Source organism: Neomonachus schauinslandi, chromosome 5 (assembly GCF_002201575.2).
Source record: "Neomonachus schauinslandi chromosome 5, ASM220157v2, whole genome shotgun sequence".
Classification (NCBI taxonomy): domain Eukaryota; kingdom Metazoa; phylum Chordata; class Mammalia; order Carnivora; family Phocidae; genus Neomonachus; species Neomonachus schauinslandi.
Window position 1 is genome coordinate 168247425 of NC_058407.1, and position 12615 is coordinate 168260039.

The following is a 12615-nucleotide window of genomic DNA, read 5'->3' on the forward strand; positions in this document are numbered from 1 at the left end:
GACTCTTCTGTGGATTAGCAAAATCGGGGGATACCTGACCGAAAGCATGCAGACGGAGGGAGCCGGGCAGAGACTTACTTGGCAGTAATTTCTTCATCATATTTGGTTTTCAGGTCAAATAATTCTGTTCGAGTTTTTTCCAGGGCTGAAAGGCAGAGGACATAAAACCTTAATATAAGATACCAGTCATTCACATTAAATTAAAAAAGAAAAAGTAGGGGGGCCTGGTTGGCTCAGTCAGTTAAGCATCTGACTCTTGATTTCGGCTCAGATCATGATCTCAGGGTCGTGAGATCGAGCCCCGCGTCGGGCTCTGCGCTGAGCATGGAGCCTGCTTGAGATTCTCTCTCTTCCCCCGCCCCTCCCCGCCCCCAAAAAAGGAAAAAGTGTACAAGCAATATATTCACATCCAAGGAGTCAAAGATGACAAAAGTACACAGAATGGGGCCAAAAATCCCCTTTCATTTCCACCTCATCTTATCCATGCACCTCCTTGGAGATAACTCCTGTTACCGGTTCAGTGTGCAGATTTCCTGCTTTTATATATATTTGATTATTTAAAAAATAGTTCCATACATTAACTGTGTGTGTGTACATATATATATATATATATATATATATAGTTTTGTTTTTTTCCCGGCCCCACACAGATAGGATGATACACATATATTCTGAGACTTGCTCTTTTCCTTTAGCAGAACAGCCTGGAAAGCGTTCCATGTCAGGACACAGGCAGTAACAATTAGCTCTTGCACGAAGCCTGCCAAATGCCGGGCACCTGAGGACCCACAGAAGCCAAGGTCCTGGGGTAAGGAGCTGAGACGCTCCAGACAAACAAACGCCACCTAGCTGGCTCTCCTGACAGGCCAACTTACATTCCCATCAATACTAGGAGTGGGACTATTTTCCTATACTCTCACCAACACCGGATATTATCAATTAAAGAAAATTCTTTTGACAGTCTGACAGGCAAAACAATCTTTCCCTGATTTAATTAGCATCCTCTTGCCTGTTACGAATTGTTAATGTTTTTTCATGTGTGTACTGGCCATGTGCATATCTCCTCTGCAGACTGCCTGTTTGTGTCTCTAGCCCCTCGTTCTACTGGACTGTTTATCTCTTTTTACTGATTTCTTAGTGATTTTTAGGCGGCCTCTAGAGTTTGGGGGTCTTATTCACGTGTCTGGAACCGTGCTGTATGTTTTCATACTCTGTCCTTCTGATGCCTTCCCCTCCACGTTTAAATTAAGTATATGACGCAGTTTCCCTTTCAGGAAAAAAAAAAGAGAGAAAGAAGGAGAAGAAAAAAGCATAAAGAAATGATAAAAACTGTAGCACGATCTTTTTGGGCATCTTAAATTGTAAAGATCTGCTATTACTATGCTTAACTTCACTTAGGGTAGAAATAAGTGTTGTGGTTTTTTTGTTTTTTGTTTTTTTTCCCCCATTATTGTTCCAAATGAAATGTCAGTTCTTGACAGCTTGGTGATTTAGATGTGTTTGTTGGAAAAAGAGCAGAAAGAAAGGATGGCGTGTGGAAGGGATGGAAAAGGAATTCAGATCCTCCTTCCTCGACGTTAATAACTCAGTGTGGGTGATAATGAAGTCAAGGTGGAGAGGCTGGGGGGCTCTGAGGAGTGTGGGCTCCTTCACTCCTCCAGGGTGCCCAGTACGGGGAGGGGGGAGGGTGAGGACCAGGGGACGGCCCAAAGCCCCCCCACTCTGGTCTTCCCCGAATGGGCTTGACTAGGATGAAGACCATCACACCTGTCTGCAGACTTTGAACTTTGTGCTCCGCTTCCTCCAGCTTTGAGGTGGTGGACATCTGTGTCTCCTGCAGCTTTCTGAAAAGGAAGAGAATAAAGCCAACTGGTCATCTCGTTTCCCCACGTGAACGTTTTGTGCGCGTTGGAGCTCGGCGGCCAATGATCTTTGCAGCAACCCACACATCTGGCAACAGGCACACAATCTGGCTACTGCTGGTGGTGCCATGAGCACCAGGCGCCTGCTCCCCGATCTTCAGCACCCCGAGACTCTGTACCCACGTGTGACACTATGTGGAGCGTGCATCCTGAGGGACCTGACGTGTGCTAATGGATGCAGCCAGTTATCTTAAATGTAACTTGTTCCTCACATGCCAGATATTAAAAAAAAAAACACAACAAAAAACCATCATCAGGCACTCATTGTTTTCTGAAGTTACCCAAGAAGAATGACACATTTACATTTTGCTGACACAATGAGGAATTTGTTGGCATAAAGGACGTGCTAATAGATGTGACAGGTGGCTCCAGGTCTGGTATAATGGGATGCAAATGTGACGGTAATACCTAGTGGGCGATGCTCAACGGGTGAACCCAGTGTCCCCAGATTCACATTTCCCCTGATCTCCAAATGAATTCCCTGGTCAATAAATAGCATTCCTCCCTCCTCATCTGCAGAAAATTTCTAAAAATAGGTTCATTATTTTTACATCTTATGAACAGAACACATGCTCTCAGACTAACAAACCTGGGAATATAGAAAAGTAGAAATTACACTGTTTGAAAAAAAAAAAAATCACCCAAATTTCCATCCCCTAAGGAGAAGGACTGCTCACGTTTTCACATATTCCAATTATAAAACTATTACAGGTTCCGAGTTAAAAAAAAACCAAACCAAACCCACCAACACAACTATTCTATAAACTCACATGTAATATACAAGAGTGTAATATACACTCTCTGCCCCTTTTAGTGTGAAAGGGATCCTAGCACACACATGCTGGCCTGCTTTTCAACTTAGTTCCTTACTTTGGAAGTGTTCTATACCAGCATACACAGCTCCTCCCCATTCTTATTAAATAATTAACGTAACCAGCCTCTGTGGACACTTAGATTGTTTATCGCCTCTTTCCACTAAACAATTCTGCAGTGATCATTATGCAGACATTGTTGTATAATTCTGACAGTGAATCTGTTGGATGAAGTTCTAGCAGAGGAATTAGAATGGTCAAAAAGTACGTGCAATTTTTTGTTACTATTGTTCTGATATTGAGAAACTTCCCAAAAACAACAAAAACCTCACTAATTTAAACTCTTGCCAACAATATGCGAGTGTTTGTTTTCCTGTGCCAACACTGGATAAAATTAAACTGAATTTTTCTGCTGAGTAAAGCTGAGCATTCGTTTCACTTTGTACGAACTGTGTATCTCCTTCGTCCACTTCATAGCACTCATTTTTTTTCCTATTAATTTGTAAGGGCCCTTATGTGGTGGGAAAATGTCTTCCTAGTTTTTTGATGCTTTTACAATGTTTATTGTTATTTATTTTTAACAATTGGTTTTCAATTATGATTAGAAATACCTACTCTAAAATTATTAAAAACAACTTGCCTAAGTTTTCTTCCAGTATGTACATGATTGAATTATTAATGTTGAAACCGTAGATCCCTTTCAATTTCTTGGTGTAAAGAACGAGATAAAAAAAAAAATCTAGCTTTATCCTTCATCCCAAGTGGTCAGTCCGATATTTGCATCTTTAAATATAATTAATTCTTTTACCTAGTTTGAAAAGCCAATTTAATAATATCAAATTCCCAGATGAATTTACTTCCACAATTTTCAAATGCATGACTTTGCTCTGTGCAACTGTAATCACGTGGTATGTAATTCTGTATCATGCGTTTTTTACTCCCTATCATGCTGGATACATTGCTGGTCTCATTTCAAATTCTACACTGCTATTATTTTAATGGCTGTGTTATGTTCCAGTTGGGGATGGCCCAGCTTTATCTACGTGTTTCTCTCTGGCCGGGCATTTTGACTGCTTTTATCCCATCCCCTCACCCTAATATCAGTAACATGGTGAGAAACTGCTTTGGGCATACAGTGCTCTCCTAGGAGGCACGCTGGGGCTGGGTCAAGAGTCTGCTCAGCTTTCAGAGCCCTGACTCTGTGGGGCTCCCTTCTTTCCTGGGGGGGGGCAGCACCTGGCCCCGCTCTCCCAGGCCGCACAGGACTGGCCTTGGTCCTGCAGTGAGAACTCTGGGAGGCTACATGCGACCACCAGGGGAGGCCAGAGCTGGAGTGGTGGGCTGGGCTCTGGGTGGCTAGCGGGAGAACGTGGGCAGGTCCCAAATCTGAAGCCCGGTTTCTCTATCTGTAACAGATTTTATTGATATCAGCTGCTTGATATATGGAGCGTGGTGAGGTACAGAAAAGAGGCAAAAAACAACAAAAAAATCCAAAAACCAAAAAAAACCAAGATTTGTGTGTAATGTTAAATATCCACATTCATTTCAGAAGGTGGCAGGAGTTTGACCAACGTGCATCCAGGGCGTCCCCGGAGAGGGCACACGGCCATGCCCTGTCATCTCAGCTCACGTCAGCACATGCCAAGCACACACGCTTTGTGCTCAACCCCTGGACCCACTCTGGTCCCCTTGACCACCTGACGCCATCCCCCCACGGGTAAAGACCGATGCACGGCACTCAAGGTAATCTCTCAGGTGACAGAGTAAGGGACGCCTTTATTTTTCAAACAAAATTTTGCTGAGAGCCCCACAGAGCGAGGTTTACGACCTGGGCTGGTCTCGTGTGGACCCCAACAGACACTCACCTCTCCTTTTCTGCAAAATCATTTTGTAACTTTTGTTCCTTTTCGAGAGCTATAGTCTCCGCTTGGTTCTTCAGAGTCTGTTCATATTCTCGGATTTTTTCTTTAAGTGCTTTTATTGTAACCTCTGCAGAAAGGGAAACATGGGCGTGAGAGGCCTAGCACGATTCCACGCGGCTTTTGTAACCTGGTAGGATCGCTGTGTTTTAAACTTTAGTTCCTCAACCCTGACACAAAATCAATGGTTATGAGTCCCTTCGGAGACCTTTTACTCCCTAAATGTTAAATTGAACTTTAAACATTTAGGCTGCGGAGGATCAATGGATTTTGCTGGGAAGAATAGCTATGGTTTCTTCAATACAACTTAAAAAAAAGTGTGTGTGTGTGTGGGGGGGGGTCAGTGGTCACACAGAGTATCATCTTATTGATAAACTTTAAATTAGTCCTCTACTGAGGAAAGACAAATTGTGTTTTTGTGCAGTTTAAGTACTTTCTCACAAAGAAAACGGTTCATAATCGTGTGCGCGTTTTGGAAGAAGGGGTCTTGGCCAAAGTCAGGTGAGTCTACAGACGTCCCTGGCCCTGGGCTGTGGTTCCCTGGTTTCACAAGCGATGGAGTGCACAGTGTGCTACGTGGACACGGTGTGCATCTCCTCTGCTCGAAGGGACACACCCTGGAGCTTGGGTGCCAAACACCCACCACCCAGGCTGGAGTCCAGAGGATGGGGGCTGTGCGCACAGAGCAGGTGGTGCAGGGCCTAGGGGAGCCACATCTGAGGGAGAGTGAGTGCCAGGCGTGTGGGCAGAAGTGCTGGGTGATGGAGGAGTCTTGCGGGGCTCAGTGCTCAGGACAGGGCCCCATGGGGAATAGGGTCCCACCACCACCGAGTGCATGTTTAGAGCCCTCACTTTAATGACCCCAAATGGGAATGCCAAAGCAGATATAATGAGCAGGGCAGGGTCCTGACTCAGACCCATGGGTGGCTCGAGGGCAGGACTATTCCACCTGCTCCCTACCATAGACACCCCCACATCACCCTCTGTGCTGTACATTCCCTGGCAGGGCACTGCGGTCCCAGCTCCAGGGACAGTAGAGCTCTTGGGGAGCCGACCTGCTGTGCGTGGATCCGTCTCGTAAAAGGCCAGGCCGAGAAAGGGCCAAGGCACGAATGAATGGAGGAGGCTAGGCAGGTTGACTGGGGCCTGTGACAATGGGGCTGAGGCTCACGGGACGACAATGGCTGCCAGGTCTTTGCCCAAGTAAGAGCTTGCACTAAGGCCTCCGGTCCTTCAGGCTGTAACTCGCTTCCACTTTTACTCCCCCAACTGCACAGAGGTGCTGGGCAGTTAGTTCCTGCATGGCTTAGTGGATAAAAGCTAAAGGCTCTTTCATTAAGAGAAGAAACTGGCCCTTTTCATTAAGTGGAACCCAAAGGGTTCTCCTTAGAGGGAGAGAGAGGAAATTAAAACCAATGACCCTGTCAGGGCACCTGAAAGGAGAAAGGGGGTCTTTCTGCCTTTGGGGCTCGCTGTTTGGGGCCTGAAAAAAACGCTCTGTGGGCCTCATGGCTAGTGATGCACATCACTGTCGAGCCACACGGATAGGGCCAAAGTTGTCCACTTCCCAAGTGGACACCATGACAGGTCAACTCTGAAAACACATGCACACTCTTTTAAGTCAATGGTCTATATGACTGTGTCAACGTCTAGCATTTCTGCCTCTCACAATTGGTGGGAAATATCTGTATCGCCTGTGGACCTCAGTGCTCATCCCAGTGGGGTTTCTCAGTGTGACACTGCTATGCTCCTCCCAGGGGAGTTTGGGGCACCAGCTGGGGGCTCCCACTCCGTCTGATGAGGTCTCTTTGCCATCCCCACCCCGCCTGGGCTGCTCGTTGGCCAGCCGAGACTAAGCCAGGGGCTGGCTCGTCCTGGAGCCTCTGGTCCTCCTCTGGCAGGCAGGCCTGGGTCTGGGACATTCTCCCGGATGTGTCCCAGCTGGAACCCCTCCACATGAGCCCATGAGGAGGAAGAATGGTCCCAGAGAGGACCGCAGCACTCTGCTCTAGACGGCAGGGAGAGTTCCAGCACTTGATAAAGAGAGGCCCTTCCTGCTGTAACTTTTCATCCATCTACGCTACGGCTGTGACGATAAATACACGTGACGCACACCCCACCTTCCCAAATCAAAACCACTGTATACTGGTAAGAAAAGAGAGGAAATAGCCATTTTTCTAGAATTTGGGAAAAATCTATAAAGATATCAATAAATAAAGGGGGGGCTGGGAATTTCTAGAAAAAACAGCCGCGTACACTAAGAGCCTCTGATATGTACTGAGTGTTGGGAAAAGAGGTAAAGGTTTCCCCATCTCATGTAAGCCCACCACAATCCTAAGTGGTTACTATGTGAAGCCTCCTATCCAAGAAAAGGAGGACTTTCACAAAGTTGAGGTCCCTCAATCACTTGTTTAAGGTCTCAGAGCTAAACAGTGGCCCCGAAGGGTCTCAAAGCAGGTCTGTCCGCCTCTGGAGCCTTTGTTCTTAAGTCATGGGACTATGGTATTTCATTGAACAAAGCCCATGAGATGGGGCCTTTGGGGAGGAGGACATCCCACACTCAGTTACGGTTCCTCGCTGGGCAACTAGCCATGGGGGTGCTGACCGAGCCAGGCGGGGGAGGGAGGCCACGTAAAGCCCTGGGCCCACCAGCACATCCTCCAACAAAAAAATCAATCCATAAAAAAACACAAAGAGTGGGTCTTGCAAAATGAGACGTCAGAGGTCACGGGAGGGAAAAAAGCAGCCCCCTCCTTTTGGGTAGTGCTACAAGGAACCCAGATGTGTGCATTTCCAGGTTCTCTCTCACCCGGAGTTGTGTGGGGGGGAGGGCAGGAAGCCCATTCTCTCACCTGGATCCCAGCCTGCTATGTCCAACGTCTCACTCTGAAGCAGGACTATGCTGTCCCAATTCGCCCCAAAGGCTTACCGCTCCCTGTGGAGCTAGAGCGAGGTGGCAATTCCTCTGGTTCTGTGCTCCCCCTCCCGGGGGGGTGGGGAAGAAGGGGGATCCTCAGGACTGCCTCTCGAAGCCTGTCTCCAATGGTCTCAAAGCCAAAGGACACTTTAAAGATCTAAGTGATTCTGTATCCAGCGCTCAGCTCAGAGCGGATTAAAGAGAGCCCTCCAAAGTCACCCAAGAGGTCAGCCTCTGGCTCCCAGCTCCTTCCTCGCCCACACTTCCAAATCGAAACACACAGGTGAAGTTTTACATGGCGTTGGCAGAACGACCCACAGCTGCTGTGACATGGGGCCTCGCTCTGTCCCCGCAACAGGGAAGCCTGCGGGCTCCTGGACACGGTGACCACATCTGGATTTGAGGTGCCTCGGAGATCTCTTTGTTCTTCCCCGACAGGAAGAGCCAGGCGACCTTTGCCCTCCCGGCCCCGGTCGCCAGCTGGGCAGCCCCACTGGTTCTCTTTCATTAAATTCGGAAGGATGAGGGGACGCGGACCAGCGGCCGTTACTAAAGGACTTACTGGCCGTGGCCCTTTGATCACGAGCTGGCTCTCTGACAGGTGTCGCCCGCAGGCAACACATCAGCCTTTTAAAAGGTGGATCCCATCACATGATGGTCCAGGAAGAATGTGAAAGAATCCTGGATGGTCCCGTCACAGGGCAATAAATATTGCATGTGTTGTTATTGTGCTGAGGAGAAGTCTGGCTTCCAAACGGCTAAGCGTTATTACTATGATTATCTCTCCTTAACGATTCTGATTTGGGCCCCACCCTAACTTCGTGACGTGGAGTACAGTTAGAGCTAGTCCCAACAGCGTGGGGAAGGCAATTAGAGGCAGAGGAAAAAAAAAAGAAAAGAAAGAAAGAAAGCAAAGACAAGACAAAGCAAAGCACAGAACGGATCTGCCACCAACCTTGATTTTTCACTTCAGCAAATTCCTTGTTGTACTCTTCCAGAGTTTCCCTAAGCTTCTGGTTCTCTGTTTCAATGTCGTGCAGACGCTGCACTTTGAGCTGGAGCTGCTGCCCAAGGTCCAGAGCAGGCACGGGATCTACGGGAGAGGAAAACGTCCGTCACCCCACTCTGGCCATGGACCGGCCACGTTCACGGCCACGCAGAGGCTCGGAGCGGGCCATCTGCGGTGCCCAGGAAGTCAGCCTCCCGCGGGCTCCCCTGTGGATGCCACCGCTTGCCAGAAGCCAGGGTACCTGTGGCCTCCCTGTCCCCCTGCCCCCCGCAGAGCCCTGGGCTCCAGGGCTGGCTGGCTGGGGACGCTTCTCTGCGGCCTACAAAGGATGTGTATGCAGACGCACCCTCCAGGGCCACAGCCTATGGATGCGGCCTGGGAATGGCCGCGGGTGCACTGGGATTTGCCCACCTCTCTGGCATGGTGTGACACCTGAAGGATTTCTCGGTCCTCGATCGGACTCACAGGAGGGGGATGTGTGTGGAGGTGGCAAGGGGAGGAAACCGGGAAAGTCCATCAGGCTTGCAAGATGGACAGTGTGTGGCAAGGTGCCATAAGCCTCAAGTTTCCAGTAATTCTTAGGAAGCTGGAAATAACACCTGATCCTCTGACAGTGTCTCACCGTCAGACACACTCTGACAGACGTTTTCTCTGATTTTCCCCACAATCCTAGGAAGGGGATGTGACGGTGTGTCGCATTCCTGTCACACAAGTGGAGACTAAAGCTCGGGGGAGCACAATGACTTGCCCAAGGTTTCCCGGCTACTTAGCGGGCCTGCCAGCTGGGGGGGGGCCAAGACACCCCGGATCATAGTATGGACTGCAGGAGACTGCACCTGGACTGGTCACGTGGGGTCCTATGGCCAACTCGGTGTACCAACTGCAATCAGGCTGACTTACACAAAACTGGATTTTAACCTCAAATTTGAGACTGCAGACACAGAATCTGCAATATTGACTCTTGGCCTTTGACTTTATCGCTAATTCAGCGTGAAATGGAGAGACGTTAGATGCTCTCTGGGCGTCGATCTGCTCTTTATTTTTCTTTCTGCTGCCTGAAAGGCACTTCTGGTCCACCTGCTGGGCACCGGTGGAGCGCCTCCCCTAGAATTCTCGGGCCCCGTCGGAGTGGAATACCCCAGTCCGCTGGGCTTAGAAGAGATTACTGAAGATATTTCTGGTATGGACGCCAGCCTCACTTGTGAGGTGGCTGCAAAGATTTAGTCTCTGCTTGAGGAATGCTAAACACCAAGCCCTGTGGATCAACAAGGGTATATATTCAAGAGCTCACTTAATTTTCAAACACCAGTGTCATTAATTTTCAGACCACCCTCGGTTCCTGGAAGTGAGGGGAGATCTCCCATGCCTTAGTGGGCCAGGCCGCCAGGAGCCAGGAACTCTGTGAGATGCCAATGTCTCTGCAGAGTTTACAGAAAGGCAGGCACTGGGAAATGTCTAGCGCCACGGCGGACCTGCACGTGGGCTTTAACACAACACTGCCCGTCACGTGACACCGTGGCCAGGGGGGCATTTATCCTGGGTGTATACACAGTTTATAACTACATCGTTTTCTCATTTGTGGCTTTTCATTATTATTTTAATCAGCATTAAAATATTTACATTAAATTATATTTCAAAAGCTATTTTAGGGAAACAGTTCCTTGTAAGTAGGGGTAGCGATAACACCAGAGGCTGAATTCTTCCGAACGTTCCAGGTGCGGGGTTTTTGTCCTGTTTTTTCCATTCCACGCTTCTCCTTCCTACCTCCCCACCTCCAACCGCCACTTTTTTCACCCTTCTCCCTGTGGTCTCACACTGGGCAACTGGCCTGAAGGACACAAACAGGATGCCCAGGGCCCCCTTCACCTAGAACTCCCATCTGAACTTGACACCAAGGTCAGGGAAGGATTGAGAAGGAGAAACGCCGTACTTGAATAACATTCTATTAACGTTTGCGCACGTCGGCTTTCTGGCACAACTGCCCGTACACGTTATATTTTTAGAGAGCTAAGCTAGTGTCCTGCCCTCTCCATCCCCAAAATTTCTGTCGACAACTTTTCTAGTCCATTCCTTTTAAAAGGCCAGGACCCACTGTGTCTGCTTCAAATAAAAAATAGCTTCTCTCGTTCGATTCAGCCAGGAATTCAGTGACATATAAAAAATAACATGCACATTATCAAGTGAATGGGAACTAGACCTTTAGACAAAATTTCAAAGCATTACATTGTAAATGAAAATTCTGGCAATCTCATAATTATTCATTAGGCATGTATATTTAATTTAACACTATTAAAGGTTAATGCCTAAGTAGCAAAACTGGTCACAGAATAAAGAATGAACTGAATGTTCAAACATCTCTATGCATTAAACTTCAAACTTTACTGCAGTACAGTTGAATGACTAGACGCCTACAGCATTTGAATATTGTTTTGGATTATGTAAAAGGCATTGCTAAAGTACCTCTTAGGCTTAATTTTTATTACTTGTATTAAAGGAACAGCTAATTACCACATGACAATATAATGACTCTAGCATGTTTGGGCTGGAGACCAAAACAATGAATCTCGGCATGCCAAACTCCAACCTGTATGTTAATCCAGGGGAAATCATGGCTTTTTGTCTCCTTAATGATTCCCGATGCCATTAAACCCCACACAAGTATTGTTGGGTCTCATTCTGAACGTCATAAGCATCCAACCTCAATTAGGGAACTGTCTGGGGGAGGCCAGGGGACACACCCATGAGAGGGACAGGAACACACGAAATCCTGCAAACCCGTCTGCCCTGCCTCTTCCAATTCAATGGGCTCTATCGTCGGTTCCATCCACCCCAACGTGACAAACTTGCAAAGTGTTTTACAATCATCTGATAGTTAATTCCTAAAACGCTCTGAGGCATTATATAGCTCATTATGCAACACAGGACCCAGAACATAATTACAACAAACAACAACAATACCATCACTTGTATTTATCCAGCACCTTCTCTGATGTACATGTAACATGACCTCATTAATTCCAGCCATCACAGTCAGAGGTCGGGGGAAGGGCCACTAGCATCCCACCCAGGGACAGCGGGGAGGGTGAGGAGAGAAGTCGGAGGCAAACAGACACACACAATTCTAATTAAGATTTCTGCTTCCTGAACCAGCAGCCAACTAAATTATACTGTCTCTTCAAGTACTAATTTAACAAGTATTTCCTATGCATCTCTCTGCTCCGGGCAAGGCCCTGGGGGAGGCGCGGGGATGGACATGCAGCAGAATCAGCTGGGACCAGCCTCACAGTAGAGACACACCAAGTTCACAGATGAACAAAGGGAAAGCAAGGAGGGCGACACTGAAGATGAGATGAGCGGAAGACCACACCTGGATGGAGACAACTGGCAAAGGTAAACTCTTTTTTCAACGAGGAGACAGAATTGAGACCCGTGGAGACTGTGGGGCAATCGGTCCTTGTGGAAGACACAGCAAGCGGGCACAGAAGTGCCAGGCATGGCCAGGAGAACACTCCAGTCTGACTGCCGGCACCCATGTACGTTTTATGACGTCAGGACTGTTCTAGGTGCTGGGCGGGGGGCGGGCATGGCGGTGAGAAGACAAAATCATTGCTCTCAAAGGCTTGACATTCTACTGAAATGAAGGAAACTGAAAAAAAAAAGCAAACCTAAACAAAACAAAATACTTTCAAGTACTGCCAAACAGCAGTAGGAGAGGAAACAGGGTGTGGGAACAGGGAATGGGCCCTGGAGGCAGATGGACAGGGAGGGCCTCTTGGAAGAGGTGGCACTCAGAATCAGATCTGGGTGGCAAAGAGGAGAAACTCCGAAGCCTCTTGGCAGAAGGAAGAGCAGTGCAAAGGCCCAGAGGCAGGTATGAATGTGGCTTGTCCGAGGCACAGAGGAAAGCCAGTGAGGCCGCAGTGAAGGGAGGAGAGCCACAAGGGACCATCGTCAGCAAGGCCTGTGCTTATGGAGCTGAAGAAGAATATGAACAAGGTTAAGGCGAGAAAACAGAAGACATAAAGAAGAATCAAAC

General features: G+C 48.0%; 1 protein-coding gene across 1 annotated transcript in view; it reads right to left on the reverse strand.

Moving 5' to 3' along the window:
* CUX1 (cut like homeobox 1) overlaps nt 1-12615 on the reverse strand; it is a 252534-nt gene that overhangs the window by 107460 nt on the left and 132459 nt on the right. Inside the window, exons 5-8 of the mRNA XM_044915279.1 lie at nt 8526-8663; nt 4600-4723; nt 1768-1844; nt 79-145 (exon numbers count right to left, since the gene is read on the reverse strand). Coding sequence (XP_044771214.1) covers nt 79-145; nt 1768-1844; nt 4600-4723; nt 8526-8663 — 406 coding nt within the window. The remainder of the gene's footprint in view (nt 1-78; nt 146-1767; nt 1845-4599; nt 4724-8525; nt 8664-12615) is intronic.